Below are 20,199 nucleotides of genomic sequence, written 5' to 3'. Positions count from 1 at the left end.
CACGGAGGATGTGTGAACTAAGACCAGTGAACAAGAGCTAGACCGCTGTGTTCCAAACCCACTTGGAAAGATGGCAAAATGCTGTAGGAGTCCTGACCTTCCTCTGCTTCCCACTGCCCAACATGGCTCAGGAGGAGCTGTGCTGGGGTCAGCAGTCCGGTCCCCTAGGGCCCACCTGCTCCCTTTTTCCTGCTTGTTTTTCTCCCTCCTGACTGGGCCCAGCCCGCTGTCCAGGGAGGAGAACCACGGGAACACGGACCTGGTCTGGCCTGCTCTTGGCCTCACCCCAAGCCGCCTGTACTCACCTTCTGATCCTGTGTGACGTTGACTAGCTCCTCGATGAGCTCCTTCAAGACCGCTTGGGAAGGCACTGGGCCTGGGGCAGTGAGGCCACCGAGGCAGGCAAGAGCGAGGACCATAGTCACCCCGAACGCCATGAGGCCACAAGCCAACGCAGGAGGGCAGAGGCGCAGACACCTAGAGTGGCTTGTGGCCTTGGCCTCTGGTGGCAGCTTTTATAGGCCCGAGGGGGTGACGCTTCAAACTCTGGTCTCTGCTCTGTCGGGCACTATCTACAAACCACATCTTTACTCATCTTGATCTGAGTTTGTGGAAAATCCAGCATCACATAAAGGAAAGAGCTTGATTTCTGGTGGAAGGTCTGGGCCAGAGTTTCCAAGATATGAATGACCTGATCCCAGGGGCTTGTGCGGGGGCCCTGGGGCAGCCCGGTGTCGCAATGCCAGCTTGCACTCTGGCAGTTTTGCCTGGTGACCACCCTGTGCACCTCAGCAGGTGACCCATAGTCAAGCTCCAAGACCCCGTGGGTCGCCAGGACAGCAGAACAGTCCCAGCTGCAGGCACGCGCCTACCAGCTGCAGGAATTTGGGACTTTTGTCTTTTCAATGGGTAAATCTGTTAAATTACCAATTACTGCTTGCTTTGGGTGCAAAATTCAAACAGGACAAGAGGAGGAGTGACGTTCACTTCTCCCGCCCACTGATTCCCCGTGGGCACCAAGGGAAGAGTTAGAAAAGCTCTGACTCCCAGGTCTTCAGGAAAGGGCCAGTCGGACTCAAGGCTGTCCTGGGATCTTTGATTTTGAGAGTTGCTTTGACAGTAACGCTGGGCACGGGCAGCCTGACCCTGGGACCATCCTTCCCTTCACTGGCACAATTCCGGGGGAATGCCCTTACTGGGTGCCAGCAGTGCCCCCCAGGTTGGAGTGTGTAGCTGTCCCAGCGTCATGGAGACGGGGTGACCACCTTCACCCAGCAGGGTGTGGGAGCAGCCTACGCTCAGCACCTCGGGTCCGCCTCCTGCAGATGGTGCTGAGGGGCAGCTCCCCACGCCTGCCGCAAGCCAGGCCCCGGGAAGCCCCGCGCAGCCTTCTTGGAAGAAGCCAGAAGCGGCAGCCGAGGTGACAGCATCTGTCTGCTGACCGCTGTGGCGACTGCTCGCTGACCCATTCTTCCCCTGGCCGGGGCCTGCGCCCCACACACCTGCCGCCCAGGCTGGGGCTCTGGGCAGTGGGGCTCCGCGTCCCAGCTCGGGGACCCCCTCCCGTGGAGCCCCCCAGCAGCCCAAACCCCAGCTCCCGCCTGAGGTCCGCAGTTTCCCCTTGGGCACCCCAGGCCAAGGCAGCGCCCCGGGTCCCCCGGCGGAGGAGGGGGAAAGCACCGGCCGCAGGCTGAGTCAGGCTCCGTCCCCAGCGCGGCCGGCCGGAGGCGTGGGACCGATGCGCTGCGCAGATAGCGGCGCTTATGTAAGGGACGCGGGAGGCGATAAGGGCGCCGCCTCCCCACTCCGCCGGCGGCCACCGCTTGGATGCATTTCTCTGAATCCCCGCTTTTGCCCCTCGGCCTCCTGCAGACTGGCGAGCGCCGCGGGCTGTGCGCGGGGGAAGGCTGCGGGCCCGCGCCCACCCGGGTCGGAGCCCTGGCCGCCTGGGTAGCCCCGCGGCCCTGCGGAGGGCGTCTCTCCCGCGCTGCCCGGCTAGAAACTTTGAAAGATTCCGTGACTTCACTTGGAGAGGTTCACAGGCAGGAGTCTGTGTTCGCGCTGGGGCCTTTGTTTGGAATTTGTTTTTAATGTAGAGAATTTTAAAGAGACAAGAAATACGCAAACACAAATCCTGCACCCAGTAGCTATCACCCGTCTTTATGCTATGCGCATTTGTTAAAACATGGGAAAATGGTGCATACATCTTTTTTTCCACTTAAAATATAGGAACAGTATTCTCTAATATCAGTATTCTGGGTTTTTAAAAAGAGTCAGCTGGGGATGGGAGGGGCAAGAAAGATTAAGCAAAAGTGTGATTGTGAAACATGCACATGTGCAAAGAAAAAAAGTCCCACACTTCCAACACCCTGAGGTAATCTGCAATGTCTTGGTGGCTGTCGCTCCAGCAGATGGATAGTGTAGGAAATAAAAGTGACTTTTTTGCATTTATAAATATTCACTGTGAACTGAATTATAAACATTTTACTTATTTATTTATTTTTGTCTTTTTGACACAGCGTTTCACTATGCAGTTCAGGCTGGCCTTGAGCTCACTTTTAGTGCAGGCTGGCCTTGGACTCAAAATGATCCTCCTGCCTCAGCCTCCCCAGTGCTGGGATGACAGGCGTGCGCCACCACGCCCTGCCTGAATTATAAACATTTTAAACAAATAATTACAAGGAATTCCCACATAGTTACAAGTTCATTTGTGCCAGCCGCTAACCAAGAAATACACAGTCCTCGCTTTCTTGGAGAACATGGGAGTGGGCGGAGACAGGGTTTATCTGAAGAAATGAAGGAGTAAATCTGTGGTGGGTCCGGGTGAGAAGTGCACCAGAGAGGGCGGCAGGCGACGCTGGGCGTGGTGGCACACACCTGTAGGCCCGTCCAGCTACTTGGAGCAGGGCTGCGGCAGGAGGATCACAAGTCTGAGTTCTGCCTGCATGATTCAGCAAGACCCTATCTCAAAATTTAATAAAAAGAATGCTGGCGATGTAGCTCAGTGGTAAAGCACTTGCCCAGCACGGGCAGTCTCAGCACTAAGAAGAAAGCGGGTGGGAGCAGGCGGAGAGGGGAGGGGCCGGTGGCTGGAGGGTGTTCTCCTCCCTGCGGTGGGGACGGGAGGGCTTCCTGCGAAGGCGCTGTTTGGGTAGAGGGACCTGAGGACCAGAGGATGTGCCGACCACGCAGATAACGGGCGGGGAGGAAGCTTTCAAGCAGAAGCCTCCAGTGGGTGAAAGGCCTGGCCCGTCCATGCTGCTCCGGCAGATGCAGGGACCGGTCACGTGTACGCACAGAAGTGCGGTCCTCACCGTCCTGCAGCGCAGCGGCAGGGCTGGAGTCTGCAGACGGCTCGCACTCTGCTTCCAAGGTGTCCCTTCGTGTGTCCTCCCCGGGGGAGGGCAGAGGACCAGCTCTCTCCTTCAAGGCCTTCCCCAGGGCGCTCGTCCCATCGGGCAGGCGGAGCTCCGTGGCCGGGTCGCCTCAGAGGGACCACCTTTCCTAGCATCCCCTCGCCGCTGCAGGGCGGCAAGGACTTCTGGGGGACACACCCTTTCAGAGAGCAGTGGCCCTGGGCAGGACAAGGCCGTCTGTCGTGGGGCAGCCCGGATGGCTGGCCTTGGCGGCCGAGGGAGGCAGAGGGCAGCAGGGCCCGAGGGGCGGTCACTGCCCAGAGCCTGGGAGCCTCGAAGCTGCTGAGTGCGCGGGCGCACCCGTGACCAGTGGAGCGGAGGTTTTGAGTAAAGAAGTGAAATGACTCAGTTATCTTTTTTCTTTCTAAAAAATTTATTTTGAATTTATAGAAAAGTTGCAAAAATAGTGGTTTCATATCCCCTTTACCCACATTCTCCCCGTTGATGCCTCATGTAATCAGGGTGCCATGATCAAAAGATAGAAGAATTGACATTGATTTGTTATCATTTTTTACAAGGCCAGCATGTTTATTGAGTACAAATTGGGGCAAGAAACGGCCGCCTGTGGGGTTCTTTGGGGCCCTAGCATGCGTTTATTACTGAGGAAACTACACATCCATTCCTATCTCACTGCTGTCCCCAATGCCTTCCCTTGGTCTTAAGATCCAACCCCGACCTCACACTGCATTTAGTTGTTGATTCTCCTCGGCCTCCTGCAGCCTGTAACTGACGCTGGATCTTGTCGCTCATAACCGGGACAGTTGTGCTGTCAAGCAGACACTGGTCTGTATCTGTCGGCACTCTCATAGTGGGACTGAGGCGGTACATTTTTAGCAAGATGTCGTGTAAATGAAGTTGCGTCCTGGGCACACCACGCCACGGGAGTCCTGACGTCACTGTGTCTGACCAGCACTGACCTGGTCCCTTGGTTAGGGTGACTTCTGCCAGGTTTTTCCCTTACAAAGTTGCTGCTTTCATGGGGCTGGGGATTTAGCTCAGCGGCAAAAGTGCCTGCCTGGCAAGCGCAAGGTCGTGAGTTCGGTTCCTGGTACCGGAGAAAAACAAAAACAAAAAAACAAAGTTGCTGCTTTCCCCTTTTAGTTAGTAAATATGCTGGAGGAGATAGTTTGAGATGATATAAAATTGTTTCTCCTCAAATTTGTGCCCAATATATCGGCTAGCTCCAGTACTACTTCTCATCTGAATCAGTTTTTATTGTGGTCTTTGATTAAGGGTAATTTTTTCTTTCTCTCCTTTGAGATTTGTTACAGTTCTATAAAAAAGGCTGTCTTTGTCCATTTTATCTAGTTAGGTGCTCATTCATGTCCATATATGCTCATAGATACGTGCGCTCCTCTATGCGTTACTATGGTTTGTGTCTGGACGTCCCCCGAGGCCTCACGCGGTCATGGTGGGGTTTCTGAGGTGGCTGGAGCGCAGGTGCGTGATGCTGGGATGAGGGATGTGGTGCTGGGATTGATCCGTGGTGCGACGCTAGTATTAAAGCTGCTCCAGCCTGGGTGTGAGCGCTACCCACCCTAAGAACTGGTTGCCTGCATAGAATCTAAGGGACAGGAAAAGAGTCAGTGCTTGTCACTTGTCACTTGTCGATCGTTGCTTTTACCGCCTTCGGGCTGGCAGGAACTGTTTCTCCTCTGTGCTGCCCTCCGCCGTGCCACGCCTTGGAGCCAGCTGATGATGGACTGAAGCCTCTACAGACTGCGAGCTCAATAAACCTTTGCCCCTTTAACTGTGGGTGTCTGGTGTTTTGTCTCAGCAATGAGAAAAGCAAGGCAACTATTTTCATGTGGTTTGTAAAATTGTTCTACCTTGATCATTAGGAGATATTTCAGCTTAGGTCCCGTGTTCTTTGAACAAACCCACTATTAAAAATTTGTTTTTCTTCATTTTTGGCACCGAAGGTGTTCAGGCTCCTTTTGTAGTTTCCTCGCCTCAAGCCCAGCATCAGCCGCTTCTCCAGGGAGACAGGCTTCCTTATATGAAAGAGCGTATTCTGAAATCAAGATCAGGGCAGAACACGTGCTCATTATTATGGGGTGTCTCCTCACTTCAGCCCCCTCGGTGGACGTAACAGAACATACGCAGGCAAACGAACCCACGCACATATGCATAGATATATTTCAGGGTCTGTGTATCTCACTTAAACTTTCAAAATTGTGGTAAAACACACATAAAATTTTTCGATCATTTTTAAGTTTACAGTTCATGATTAAGTACTTTCACATTGTTGTGCAAGCAATCTCCGGAGCTCGTCATCTTGCAGACAGAAACTGTGCCCATGAAACAAACCCTCGCCCTCGGCCCCTGCGAGCGCCTTTCTACTTTGGTCTCTCTGGTCTGGCTACTCTAGGTACTTCATATACGTGGGACATTCAGCATTTGCCCCGTACTGACCGGCTTATTTCAGAGCGCAGTGCCCTCATGGTTCCTCCGTATTGTAGCATTGTTACAATTTGTTTCCTCTTCAAGGCTCATATTCCATTGCACGAATGCTACATTTTATCCACTCATCTATCAGGTAGATACCGGGCTGCTGCTGTCTCTTGGCTACTGTGAATAATGCTAGCAGGAAGGGTGTGCACAGATACCTCCCAGACCCTGCTTTTAATTCTTTTGGATATTCACCCAGAAGTAGAACTGACGAATCCTATAGTAATTCTGTTATAAAGAGTTGTATTAGAAACTGCTTACATTTTTGAGGAACCACCATAGCAGCGGCACCGTTCTACATTCCATTAATAGTGCACAAAGGCCGGGTATGGTAGTACACGCCTGTAATCCCAGCATGTGGGAGGCTGAGGCAGGAGGATTGCCATGAGTTCAAAGCCAGCCTGTGCTACACAGCGAGACCCTGTCTCAAAATATATTACATGTAATATATATTTATATATATAATATATATGGCACAAAGATTCTAATTTTCCATATCCTCACCAATACTTCTCCTTTCCTTTCCCACTTTCCTCCTGTACTTTTTCTCTTTTTGATGATTTTCATTGTGGTTATGATTTGCATTCCCCTCGTGATTACGATGCTGACCATCCTTTCATGTGCTTTGGTCACTTGTATATCTTCTTTGATGACAGGCCTACTGAAACCCGTTGCACAAAAAATTTTAAGATATTGTTGGATTGTAAGAGATCATTACATATTCTGGATATTAACTCATCAGGTACACTATGATCTGCAAATTATTTTCCTCCATTCTGCAAGTGCCTTTCCACTCTGATGGGGTCCTTTGATGCGCAGCAGTTTTGCATTTTGATGCAGCACAGCTTACCTGTATTTTCTTTTGTGGTCTGTACTTTTTGCATGTTGGTGGACTTGGGTTGCCATTATTTTGCTAGCGACTATTTTCATGAGATAATTGCTCTAGTTTCCTTTTCCTAGATATTTCTCTACAGATATCATGTCTGGTCTTGTTGTCAGTGTAATGTTGACCTTGTAGGATGAGTTGGGTAGTAGTCCTTCCTCTTCTATTTTTGGAGGAGTTTGCAAAGTGTTGATATTATTAAGTGTTTGATATGTACCAACAATGAAGCCACTGGGCCTCGGGTTTGCTTGTAGAAATTTTATGTTTTGTTTTTAATTATTATTTAACCCCTTTACTTGCTATAGGCCTACTCAGAACACTTAGTTTTCATTATCTACAGTAGCATATAGAGGGGTGATCAAAACACACAGCGAATGTCTAAGTTTTAAAATCACTTATTATAACAAAAGACACACTGCCATCAACCCCCTCAGATCTTCCCCCTCACTTCAAACACACTATCCCACCATCCTTGCCACTGTGTAAAGCAGTTCTGGAAGTGCTCTTTCATGTCTTATGACGTGTGATAAAATATGGTAAATGCTACTGCCACGTGCCACCCCACGGAAAGGCAGCTCATAAAGACATCACGTCGTGTCTTCATCTGCCTTACTCGGTCTGGCGCTGTGCAATTTCTGGCTGCTCCCCAAAGTCAAAACGACCATGGAAAGTAAATGGCTCAACTCGGTTCATATCAAAGTAGCCACAACAGTGCAACTAAAAACACGAAGGAAGGAGAGTTTCCAGGACTGGGGATTTAGCTCAGTGGGTTGGGGATTTAGCTTAGCGGCACAGCACCTGCCTGGCAACTGCAAGGTCGTGAGTTTGATTCCCAGTACCGGAGAAACCCCCCCCCCCCAAAAAAAGCATTTCCAGAACTACTTCAGAATGGGGCAAGAGTGATGCAGTGTATTCCAAGCAAGGAAGGGTGTTTTGAAAAGGATTAATGGCAATGTGTCCTTTACTGTAATTAAAAAAAAATACTTTAAAAAATATATTTTATAGACCCATTCATAATGGTGGTTTAATTTCAAACCGCCTTTATGATGGTGTGAAAGCCGTGCACCTTTCGAAGCTGTATGTGAGCCTCTCCTGGACTCGATATGCTGTGCCCTCCCGTGATGTCCCAGCCGGCCACGTGACCCTGAGGGGAAACAGCCGGTGCTCCGGCACTTGATGACCGTGTTGCCGTGCTGTCTCGTGGGTTCCGTGCATTAAATGCATTTTTCACTTGGGCTTTCAGCTTACAGTGGGTTTATAGCGCTGGAACTCCACGGCGCGTCAAGGAGCCCCTAAGACAGTTTCAGAGTTGCGCCCCACACCCGCTGAGGAAAGCCACACTCCTTGATTCACCGTTTGGAAAGATCTCTGGCTGCAGAGTTGAGAGCAGACAGCGGGGAGCAGGACTAAGACAGAGAAGTTAGACGGCACTCAGGATGTTTTAGGCGAGATGGTCGCAGCTGGGCCACAGCCGTGCAGCTTGGATCGAGGCGCGGTCCGACTCTGGATGCGTTTTGAGAGCTGAACCCACAGCGTCAAACCGGTAGACTGGATGTGAGGTAGGCGGGCGGCCCGGGACGCCGCTCGCGTAGGCGTTCGTTAGGCCGGCTGCCCGCGCCAAGGGCGTGGCGGGGAGGCCGCCTCGGGCCGCGCTGCCTCGGGCGCCACGCAGGTGCGCACGGGTGCAGCCAGGAGCCGCAGGAGATCCGCGGAAGGCAGCGTCTGCGCCAGCCGCGTGCCGTGGCGTTGCAGGCGCTCCCGTTCCCTGCCGGATCCCAGGAGCCGCCCGGCCTGCTGCCGTGTGCCCGGGCCAGAGGCTTCTTCGGCTTTCTAACCGTGGGCGGCCGCCCCGCTGGCACGCTGCCGGCCGCCAGCTCCAGCAGGCTGCAACGCCCCTCAGACTGCGGCCCGGCACAGGGACAGCCCGGGCTCCCGGCCCGCGGGCGAGGGGATGCTGAGGCCTGCGTTTCACCGAATCTCCCAGGCTCAGAGATTAGGCTGCAGGTGTCCAGCCTGGGAGCTGGCTTTCAAGATGGCCGCCTTCTTCCTCTTACAGACCCCCGACCTCCCACCAGCTGCTTTCACTTGAAGCACTGCTCCAGACCCCGCCTCGGGAGAAGCCAGGCCACCGGGGCACCCGGGAAGCCACAAGCCCGGATGCGGTCAGATGAAAGGCGCGGAGCCAGGAAAGGCAGACTTAACCCGCGCACCGACACGCAGTGAGAGCACGAGGTCAGGGAGAAGAGGGCACAGCGGAGGAGGCGGTTAGGAGGGGGGCGGCGGCCTCCCCGGCGGGAGCGGCCGGGGAACAGGGTGGAAGAGCGGCGCCGCGGGAGCGGACAAAATGGTGCGCTACAATGGGAGCTGGTTAGCGAAGCAGAGGCAGGAGGGACAGGAAGATCATCGCCCGACACCTCAGAGGGACCGAAGAATCTCTGGGATCGCAGCGCGAAGGGGCTGAGGGGTTACTGGGGAAAGTGAGGCGCTCAGCACGGCGCGCTCGCAGCACCGAGCTTCCTGCGGTGCCTGCTAGTAAAAGGACAGGGCTCCACAGCAAGACCGTGTCCTCAGCACCTTCTCACTGGAGGAAAGAGCAAGAGCCGAGGGCAGGGAGCTGTGCGAGATCCTCACACGGACGCTGAACTCACCAGTATGAAAGTCCTGTGCAGGCAGTGAACGGGCAGTTAAAATCTTTGAAGATTACGCAGAGTGACCAGGCTGGGGACTACAATACTGCAACAAGAAAGAGTAAATTGAAGATACGAGCTTCCTCTTGAACAGTTGGTGTTTACCATGTGCCGGGTAGTTCTGAGCACTTTATAAATAGTAAGCTATTTAATCTTTGGTACAACGCTGCAAGACAGGTTCATCTTACTGTTACAGATAGGGAGACACACGCCACAGAAGGAGCTATAGTGTATCTCAGTCCACGAATGAAATTTTTTTTTTTTGTTTTTGTTTTTCTTTTTGGTTTTTCTCCGGTACCGGGAACCGAACTCACGACCTTGCGCTTGCCAGGCAGGCGCTTTTTGCTGCTGAGCTAAATCCCCAGCCCCCCGACGAATGAAATTTGTTCCAGGACTTTGGAAAAGATGGCCATGCTTGTGTGGGAAACATGGCCATGGTCACGTTTGTCACCTGATGCAGTTTGCAAACAAAAACACGTTTGCCAAAGCTTGTTTGCAAATAAAAGCTTCCTTGAACCAGGTAGCACTGTCACGTCTTTGCTCCAGGCCTCTGAGGTTCCTGGTTCACTTCCGTGCCAGGGTGCACTGTGCATGGGGTACTTAATGGAGAATGGTCTAGAAGCGAGAAGGGCACTACCCCTCTTCCAAACCCCGAAACACAAAGGTTCTGGAATGAAAGCTGCCTCTCAGAGGGGCTGTGGAACGAGCGGCATCCTGCGTGTGGTGGGTGGTGGTGGAAGTCTGAACTGGCCGTCTTAATTTACAAATCATAATTTCGTCACATCACCTGTATTTGGCGCTGGCTTGTCCTTCTCGCTGCAGTGACTACAGCTCTCAGAAACATTGCTACAAGATACCAGGTCTTAATATTTCATGAAAGGCGCTGGGGGCCAGATTATAAACAGCGTAGGGGATGTCCGAGTCTGTCCTTGCCCTGCCCTCAGCCAGACTGGCGCGTGGAAACTCCCTGCTTTCTTCCGCTCAGAGCTGAAGCCCTATGGCTCATGATACCAGGATGCTCACAGGGCAAGGCGGGACCCTCTGAGGAGGAGAAGGACCTCTGCAGTAGCAGCCATCTCCCCCGAGGAAACTAGTCTTCTCACCCCTTGTCTCACCCTCCAAGAATGCCGTTCTTCCCTGCCCACCGCAGTCGCCATGACTGTCCCTGGAAACACCCACCGCCCTCCACGCGACTTCCTTGACTCAGATGTCATCAGTAAATACCAGGCAGTCTGTTCCCTGTGAGCAGCTGGGCAGCCCGGCTCCCCGTGGCATCACGTTCTCTCGCTCCCTTGTCACCGTGTGCCCTAGCACCTTGCCGGACGTTAGGGACTCACTGCAGGAGTCGCTAATAGAAAAGTATTTGCTACTGACTTGATGACAACTAATTCAGGAGATACTGTCAGGTACCCAGCACACCCCCCCACGTGGTTTCATTATTAGTGATGATTTATGAACAGATTTATCATTTTCTGAAACCTTCTTGGGACACTCACCCTCACTGCTCTAATATGTGACTTCACTAATTATGAGTTCCTGAGCTTGTGCCCTCGTTGAGAATAGTCGCTGGTTCTTCCTCATGCTATCTGTGCAGTCAGGATTGTGCAGGTCTGGTGAAGTGTGATTTCAGGTTGTCAAAGCTAAGTCGGACGACTGGACCTTGTCACAAGGGCGGCCTTGGAGCACACGGACCAGGCAGCTGGAGTGGTGGTCCTGCCACCCGCAACCCTTCCCCCAGAGCGTGCGTGAGGGCTGGGAACCCCATCTGTGCTGTGCAGTGCAGGACACAGCACGACTTAAGCAAGCAACCCCTTCTCAGTTCTCTCAAGGACAGTGCATCACTGGTACTATTTCAGATGCAGAGAAATTGACTGTACACAAAGGTACTATGTTTCTTTCTTCGTGCTGCTGTACTAAATACCATGAATGCAGCAGTTTAAAGCAACACAAATTTATTTTCTTAATGTGCTGGAGACCAGAAGTCCAAAATCAGTTTCAATGAGCTCCAATCCAGGTGCCATCAAGGCTGCAGGCTCTGAGGTGAAAACCTGTTTCTCTACCTTTTTCAGCTTCTAGGTGCCCATATCCCTTGGCTTGTAGCCCCTTCCTCTATTGCCAATGTGCAGCACTCCAGTCTGCATCCCCCAACAATGGCCTTCTCCTCCCCATAGTCCAACAGCTGCCACCGTTATTGGGGTACTCAAGATTACCTTTAGGACCTGCTGGGGTAATCTTTATACCCCACGATCCACAGCTTTAAGCATTTCTTCAACATCCCCTTGGCTTATGAGGTAACACAGGTTCTGGGAAGGAGGACTTATAGAGATCATCGCAGGCCACTGCTCAGCCCTGCACTCACACCTTAGGACCTTGGCTTGATCCTCTTTGGGACTCTAGTTGGAAGAGGCTGTTTAGACACTGTGCTCGTCAGATCTGCTACTGGCGTGAAACTGTGACTGAGCCAGGCTGACTCACAGTGACGAAACTCCACACAGTGCAACTCAAAAGTGTATGACTTGGTTGCACCTTTGGAATGCTCGAAAAAGGCCGGATAATCTCAGGGGAACGCATGACTGGGCTTCATGTAAACGCGTGTTGGAGTAGAGAGGAGAGGCCTCTCCCCCAGGTCTGACTGGAGCACGGGGAGAAGGTCCTGACTGTGGGTGAGCCTCGCTTGCACAGCAGCTGGAATTACGGTGAGGCTGAGCTGATCCGCAGGAGACCCAGAATGATGGGGAATTCCTCTCTTCAGAGAGCCCCGACTCAGATGATTGGTAGGGATGTGTTCAATTAATGATTATTTAAGATTCCTATCAAACCCGAGATCTTCGTTCAACTACTACGGATTTTAGGTGATGAAGCCAAAGCCAAGAGAGTGGTCACTTGCAGAGATCTGTAAGGTTAACGCAGGGCCAGATATTAAAATCTCTTTCTAGCCACCTTCAGACATTAATGCTCACTGAGAACTAACTCAGGTTTCCTTCAGACAAATGCAAGGGAATATACTCAGATATGCTATTTGGCGGGGAGTTTTCAAGCAGCAGAGGCAAACGCTGCTTCTCAGCACGCTCTGAGGAGTGGTCACTCCCTGGACTGGCAGGCAGAGACCGAAGCCAGCTGTGCTGCTGCCGACCCGCAGGCTGCTCCCAGGCTGCCTCGAGCGGAACAACATGCGGGGCGTCAGCTCCAACTGCAGGTGAAACCATTTTCATGATCTTAGAACCTCTCAAACATCTTAGGCAGAGGTTCCTTTGAAACATTAGCAAGAAGCTAATGAAAGGGGCTGAGGATTTAGCTCAGAGGCAAAGTGCCTGCCTGGCAAGCGCAAGGTTGTGAGTTCGGTTCCCGGTACTGGAGAAAAACCAAAAAAAAAAAAAAAAGAAGCTAATGAAGGTAAGACCCGAGGGAGGCAACACTGCATTTCACAATCTCAGAACACTGGTCAATGTTCTTCTTAATCCTGTAGAATTTATCCACATATTCAGAACGTCCCAGGAGCTCCACAAAATCTTCATCGTGAGTGATTATCAGAAGCTGAAAGTTACGCTGCTGTGAGCGACTTTTTATTATTCTGAAACAACATATTTAAAACATTTTATTACTAAAGAGTGTAAGTTTTAGAAGATACCACAAACCCTGTCGGACAAATGAACTGCTGTGTGGGGCAACCAAGCTTTTCCTGTGCTGTGTACGTCAGGCCTCTCTGGCTGCCTTGCGGGAAGTGGGGAGGGCTGGGGTGGCCGGGGCCTCCGGCCCTGCCGTGGCTTCTCATCTCCCGTCTGGGCAGCGGGAACGCACTGCCTACTTCCTGTCAAGAATTTAGACTAGTTTCCCCAGATCGGTGTGTTCTTACTAAAGAAGGTGCAAGTGTTTTAGGGATACCTCAAACACTTGACTTCTGGAGTCTGACTTCTTTGCCTAGATTTTTTTCATATATTGCTAGTTTTCTCTGGAAGAAAATTTTAAAGATGATAAAGAAAAGCAATAGGTAGGGGAATAACACTGCCTTCTTAGGAGCTGGGTCTACTTAGAATTCTGCCACCACTAGTCACTAGATGTATCATTTCTGACACACAGGGGACCTGAGTGGGTGTACTGGGAACATTTTTGCTCATGATTTGTATGCTGGGGCACCCAGCTGTAAGAGTGAGACCTGAAACACTGTAAGTAACCACTTGTTATTCCTTGCCTGGAGCTGGATGGATGCGCCTGAGCTTTCAGAGCGCTAGGAGCCCTTCCTGGCCGGTCCCCAGCACTGTGAGGGGTGACTGGTGAAAGCTGGCTGTGCTGTTCCAACCCATGCTGGCAGACAGGAAACACCACTCTGCTAGCAAGTCTGTCTGGAACAGGAGCGCCAGAAACCCCTCCTCCCACCTCAGGGTGGGTGCCTTTCCTTGTCAGCAGTGTGCACAAGCCAGAGCCACCCAACCTCGGAGCCGACCCCCACACAGACGAGTTGGTCACAAGTGTGTGCAACTTACCCTCCTTGCATTCTACTTAGTCACTAACAGGCTTTCTGAGTAAGAGCCCTGCCATTCCTGGGAATTGTGTGGCACATGAAAAGCTGGGCAGACAGTCCTAACCCACTACCACCACCTACAGATGTCTTGGTAGGGCACGCTGACTCCTCTGCATGACACGGGGGTTCACAGGAAAACCAAACAAAGCCCAGAACTCTCACTGCAACTTTCCCTATGAGCACATTAGGGACAAGCAGGATGTGTCTGGGCTATCTAGTTCCTTTTCAAGAAAAACTGAAGAATTACTACCAAAGGGTAAAATGTAGAACTTGGTTTCTCCATCAGGGAACCTCTAGGGAGGGTTGACAGCACAGAACTCTTTTGATCTTTCTTAAACAAAGATCACAAATGCCCCAAATATGAGACACTTACTCAACCAGAGCATGTGCAAGAGACTCAATGTTTTCTCGGTCAAGATTGGTCGTTGGTTCATCCAAGGCAAGGATGCCACAGTTCAGACAGAACGTTTCAGCCAGTGCCAGGCGGATGATGAGGGAGGCCAGCACCTGGAGGAAGCCATAAGTGAGTCACGCAGCACGGAGCTGCCACGGTATCATCAGGAGGGGAGCGGAAGAGGGGAGGCATCACAGGGTCACTGACGGCAGGGAAACTGCTGCTGTGAGGGAGAGCCCTGCCCTGGGACCAGACTTTCATGGCCCTCTGCACGGAGGCAAACCAGCTGCATTCTCTCTGCTCACCATCTGCTATGGAATGAAATGCTAAACCTATCAACCGTATCAAAACTTGAAGTCACAGGCTTGGACCAGAGACACATTACCATTAGTTCTAAGTAATAAATTTAATAAAGGTGTAAAAGTACCCACTTTAACTCTTGACCTCGCTCTTACAGTTCTCTGATAATAAGACATGCTAGAAAATTTACACATACTGTGTTTTCTGAGTCTCAGAGAGTTGTCTTTAAATCTCCATATTCTGTAGTCCAGAAAACGTACCGGGAATTGTGTGCCAGTCACCCTGAAATGTGTGTAATTCTGACATGAGAGGGATAAAGTAATTATGGATCACAATATCTGGATGGGTATAGAAGTACAGTTTTATTCATACTTACATGCAGGAAATCCAAGTCACCAGAACTACCAGGCACTGTCATGGGTAACAGAAACCTAACACCAGAATCCTCAGACTCAACTAACTGAAGTCACCTGAGAGTACAATGGACCTAGGATTCAGAGTGTAAAACTATGCTGGGAACCATACACTACTTTGTGTAAACTATACATTCCTTTTCCCACTGATGTTATCACTTGGGGATTTTAAGAAGAGTACAGGACATGCCTTCTCTTTGAGGCTCAGGGCAGGCCAGCAGATTGCAGAAGCTGGGGCCACTGCTGCCTTTTTGTGGGAAAGGTACTTCCTTCCTGCCTCTGAGCCCCACCACCGCCAACTCTATCACCACCCACATGCAGAGCATTAGGCTGCCTTAGGCCTCAGCAAAAGCCAGGGTTAGGTAAGGTGGAGGTCCACCTCCACCAACCCATGTGTCTGTCCTCTCTCCCAATGCCAAAGAAGCTATGACTACTAATTAACTCTAGTCACTTAGAGTACCTACAGGAAATCTACTTTTCTATTTTAAATCCGGAGACCATGTTTCAAACTCTTTTATAACTAACACAAAGAGGGGCTAGGGGTTTAGCTCAGCGGCAAAGCGCCTGCCTGGCAAGCGCAAGGTCGTGAGTTCGGTTCCTGGTACCGGAAAAAAATCAAGCAGAAAAAAAAAAAAATATTAACACGAAGTCACCAAAGCAAGTAGATAGTGATTATAGATCACAAATTTGTCATTTTTGCATTCTGTGATTTAGATAGTAATCTGCAGATGCCTTAAATTGGTATTCGTTGTCTGGGCTGACAATACATAATATGTGTGGCATGTTCTTTTAAGCAAAAGCTAAAAACCATAGAGATAACTCAGATGTGGACCTCTTTCTCTAAGGTTTTGAAATTTTAGAGAAATCAGGGTCTGTAGCTAGTGTAATCTGCTTCTAATCTGAAAGAAGAAAGCTCATGAAGCTGGAAAATCTTTGCTCGGATTTGGTTTGGTATCTGCCTGCGCGCAGGGAAGGACTTCGCCTTGTTCCTTGGAATGCAGGTCCTAGTTTTCAAGCTCTGGTTCCCCTGAGTGCTTCCTGCTCTCCAGCCTATCCAGGCTGCCCTCTTGGAGACTAACATGGGCCAGCTGGCCTGACCTAGCGCCTGCATCCTGTGTGGGGGGTGAGGGAGGGGAGGCCCCTCTGAGGGTCAAGGCCACTGACCGCAGACCCCATCTCAGATGTCCCCAGGCCCAAGCTAGTGGGGTGGAACGACCCAGTCCCAGTGCTACATTCTCAGTGGGACTCTTGCATTCTCTAATTCCTCATCTGGCTTAGTCTAGGATCTAGTTTGCTAATATGATTAATAGACTACTTACTAACTATTAATTCTGAAACACAGGCTCCCATTTTGACTTCTCTGAAAATAGAACACATCTTAAGGTTGTAACTATGTTTCTTCTGGTTTGTTGCTGTTGGTTTTTTCTCTGGTTTTCTGAGACAGGATATCACTATGTAGCCCAGGCTTGAACTCATGGCAATCCTGCCTCAGCCTCCCAAGTGCTGGGATTATAGGTTTGTGCCAGCACGCCTGGCTGTAACTATGTCTTTCTTATGTGGTGACACATAAAATAGTGGTATGCCTTGTAACTGATGCAGCAGTGGCCTTACTCTGATAAGGGCATCTGTGAAATGACAACAGTGTCTTGAGCTTGTTCCACACTAGCCGACCCTATAAAAAGCTTCAGGCTGTCTGCTCAAAGCCACAGGAATGCTGGCATCAGGCGGGCACGGCATACGGGTGGTAGCTGCCCCCGAATTACCTGGTGTGCTATCACGAATGCTGAGAGGAGTGCCACACCCCCAAGGGCAGTCCTGGGTGGTTCTGTGGCACTATTCGTCCTTCACTTCTTTGTGTCAAGTGGCTCCCCACACTCACAAGATACCTGCCTTCTGCCCAGCACTGCATCGTCCTCGCATATCCAAGGCCGCATCTCCTTTTAGCATCACTACTCGGTAGTTATAATTCCGTCTTTTATCAGAAGCTGATACATTCTCGTCGGCGTCAGAGCGGATTTCTATGTATTCAATATCTACCACAGAAAGAAGAGTATTTTAGAGAAACTTACTTTCTGTAGCCTTCTGTCACATACAGACTTTATGGAGGAAGCCTGGGGGCAATGTGTGAAGCTGATGCTGCCTGGGGAAAAGCTCTGGCTGGGAATCCAGGAGACTGCAGCCTGTCCAGAAGAAGCCTGGTCGTCCTAACTCGGCCTCAGCTCTCTAACAGTTTTCTCTGCCTGGTGTGCTTTTTATTGCACTGGCTTATCCCTACCGACAGAAACTACTATGTCATCAGCTAAATATGATGTCTGAAGCAGCCAAGTATACACTGTCAGGCTTGGGAATAGAAAATTTTGTGTTTTTTTTTTTTTTTTTCTCTACAAGATATTGTTAAGATAAAAATTCTTAGAGAATCTCAAAGAGATGCTCAGAAATGGGTCCATGCACTGTTGTCATGAAAACAGATCATATGTGGAAGAGCTGTGGATAGGCTTTAGGAAGAGCTTTTATAATGCACTGTGTTAATTACCTTGTCCACGATAGGTACTTCGCCAAAGATCACGAATAATTTTATTGATTTCTTCCATTTTCATACTGTGAAATTTCATTATTGCTCTGGAAAAAGAAGCCACTGGTACGTTAGTGAAAAAATAATATGTACTATTAGATACATATGAAGTCTAATAATTATATGTAATTGTGTATGTTAAAATACATAACAGCAATATAGTTAACTATAAAATAACTTCCTCAGTAATTTCAACTATAAACGCCAGGTGTGGTGGTGCATGTCTGTCATCCCAGCACTCGGGAGGCTGAGGCAGGATTGCTGCGAGTTTGAGGCCAACCTGGACTACATAGTGAGACCCTGTCTCAAAAAAAAAATTTTTTTTTAAATTATAAAAAACAGAATCCAGGGGCTGGGGATTTAGCTCAGCGGCACAGCGCCTGCCTGGCAAGCGCAAGGTTGTGAGTTTGATTCCTGGTACCGGGGGTGGGGGGGTGGGAAAGAATCCAGTAATAGCTAGGAAAAAACAAACAAACAAACAAACAAAGGAACAAACCTTGCTGCTTCACTAGATCTGAAAATCACAGGCCTACTTCCAGTGTCCTGGAGTCTCACTCTTCTCCATTCTCACTTTATAACCCACGCTGTGCCTGTTTAAGTAAAGACTTAAAAACCGCAGAAGCTACCAAAAGCCTATTTGTATAACAGGCTTCTTTCTCAGGCCGTGAGGACTGATGGGGAGGCGACCGCCACTGAGGCCCACCGGCCACAGAAGTCCCGCTGAACACATACCGTGTATTACAGGAGCGGGCGGTTAGCCGGGGGCCCTTGTCCCTGAGGAAATCACCACCGCTGCCTGGTCCTTCTACTGCTATTAAAGTTTGCGAAGAGCCAGCCCCTTATGCTACTTTTATTTCTCAGATCTTAAAATTATACCAACCAGAAAGTAGTTTTGGTTCAGAGAAAAGTGATTTAGAAGCTTAAACTGAGCTAACCTCAAAATTTTACTTTGCCCTCTTAACTGAAGATTCAGAAATCCTGATTCTAAATCTACGTACTAGGTTCCACTTAGTCCTTGAAAGCCCCTGTCCCCCAAAATCTCATTTAAGGTAGTAGTTTCTAAACATTAACAAGAAGAAATACTCATAAAAGCAGCCGTCAGAATCTAACATTGTTCGTACTAGAGTCACCTTTCACCACAGAGACCTTTGGCTCTTGGGAAGCAGGCTTATGAGCTAAGAAATGTCAGTCCTGTGGTGAGAAGGCAACAGCACCGCCATCACCGTACAAAGGATGTGAGGAGGGTGACTTCCATTTGCAGACTGCTTATCTGATACATACAAAAAAGGAAACTGAACGTAATGCTCCGGCCTCTGCAGAATCATTTCATGATCTTATGGTTCACCAGCTAGAGAGAAAGAAATGACTCAACATAAATATCAGATGAAGGATTACGAAGTAGTAAAGCCTGGAAAAAAAGGATATTCTGCTTCTTGATGACAGTGCAAGCCTCCATTTTCTACTTTACACATTTATCTCAGCCTAACAATGTATGCTCCTTTCAAAAAGACAGACACTAAACATCTAAACAGTTTCTTAAAGCCGGGCGTGGTGGCTCACACCTGTAATCCCAGCATTCGGGAGGCTGAGGCAGGAGGACTGTTGCAAGTTCACGACCAGCCTGGGCTACAAAGTGAGCTCAAGGCCAGATTGAATTGCATAGCGAGACCCTGTCTCAAAAAGACCAAAAAAAAAGAAAAAGAAAAAGAACAAGTTTCTTAAAAAACAAAACTCACAAAATGTTCTCAGAACCAATCATGTACAGACTTCCTTTCCACAGCTTTCTACATTATGACCCTGATTTTATTATTCTAATATAATATACATCATATACACGTATTGAATCACTATAGTGTACCCCACAAAGATGTACGCATTAAATAAAGCCCACACTTCACAGCTCTTAAATTACTGCCTGACTCTCATATTGCAGAATAACTAAAATGGGGACCAGTTAGACTGTATCAGTTAGTACAAGTTAGGTTTTGCTGTAGTAACAAAGTGCCCCAATATCTCAGTGACAAAAAAGTCTTACAACAAAAAAATTTTTAAATTTTCAAAAAGTTATTTCCCATTCAGGTTAAAAATCTTCACTAGCTATGATGAAGCATTTTAAAAATAGAGAACAAAGCCCAGACAGGCAAGCACATTAAGGCGCACAAGAAGTCTCTGCCCTGGCTACCTGTACAACAGAGGTGGCACCTTTTAGAACCACACTGTCCAACAGCTAGGATGACCTAGGTGACAACAGTAATCTACTTAAAGGTACAACAATAATAAGAGTGAATAAGATTGATGAGCATTTACCTTACATAAGATAGCAATGCTAAACAGTCAGATACTATCTTATTTAATCCTTACAATAATACTGCAAGTTAGATTTTATCTCCATTTACCATTAAAAAAGGTGACATTCGATGAAACTGGTAATGTGTCATGATCAGAGAAAAGGGACTAGGACATTAATAGCCCTTGATTATGACAGTTAAAATTACAAAGATGGTGAAAAATTCATCTTTCAAAGCTACTAGACTCAAAGAGTTTCATAAGTGTTATCAAATCAA

The 20,199-nt window shown here is 49.4% G+C and overlaps 2 protein-coding genes across 4 annotated transcripts in view; both read right to left on the bottom strand.

The window, feature by feature from the left end:
• The window catches only part of Il13 (interleukin 13), a 3,390-nt gene extending 2,929 nt beyond the window's left edge, over positions 1 to 461 (bottom strand). For both annotated transcript variants that reach the window (XM_005376104.2, XM_013508342.1), the window contains exon 1: positions 306 to 461. In XM_005376104.2, coding sequence (XP_005376161.1) covers positions 306 to 437 — 132 coding nt within the window. In that variant the 5' untranslated portion in view covers positions 438 to 461. The remainder of the gene's footprint in view (positions 1 to 305) is intronic.
• Positions 462 to 11,372: 10,911 nt separating this feature from the next.
• Rad50 (RAD50 homolog, double strand break repair protein) overlaps positions 11,373 to 20,199 on the bottom strand; it is a gene marked incomplete at its 5' end in the record, with an annotated part of 81,694 nt that continues 72,867 nt past the window's right edge. For both annotated transcript variants that reach the window (XM_013508334.1, XM_013508338.1), the window contains 4 exon segments: positions 11,373 to 13,008; positions 14,330 to 14,463; positions 16,954 to 17,096; positions 17,597 to 17,682. In XM_013508334.1, coding sequence (XP_013363788.1) covers positions 12,822 to 13,008; positions 14,330 to 14,463; positions 16,954 to 17,096; positions 17,597 to 17,682 — 550 coding nt within the window.

The sequence above is a fragment of the Chinchilla lanigera genome, unplaced genomic scaffold, assembly GCF_000276665.1.
Source record: "Chinchilla lanigera isolate Chin_1 unplaced genomic scaffold, ChiLan1.0 scaffold00007, whole genome shotgun sequence".
NCBI classification, from domain to species: Eukaryota; Metazoa; Chordata; class Mammalia; order Rodentia; family Chinchillidae; genus Chinchilla; species Chinchilla lanigera.
The sequence above is the reverse complement of the archived record's forward strand: the minus strand, read 5'-3'. Positions and strand labels throughout refer to the sequence as shown.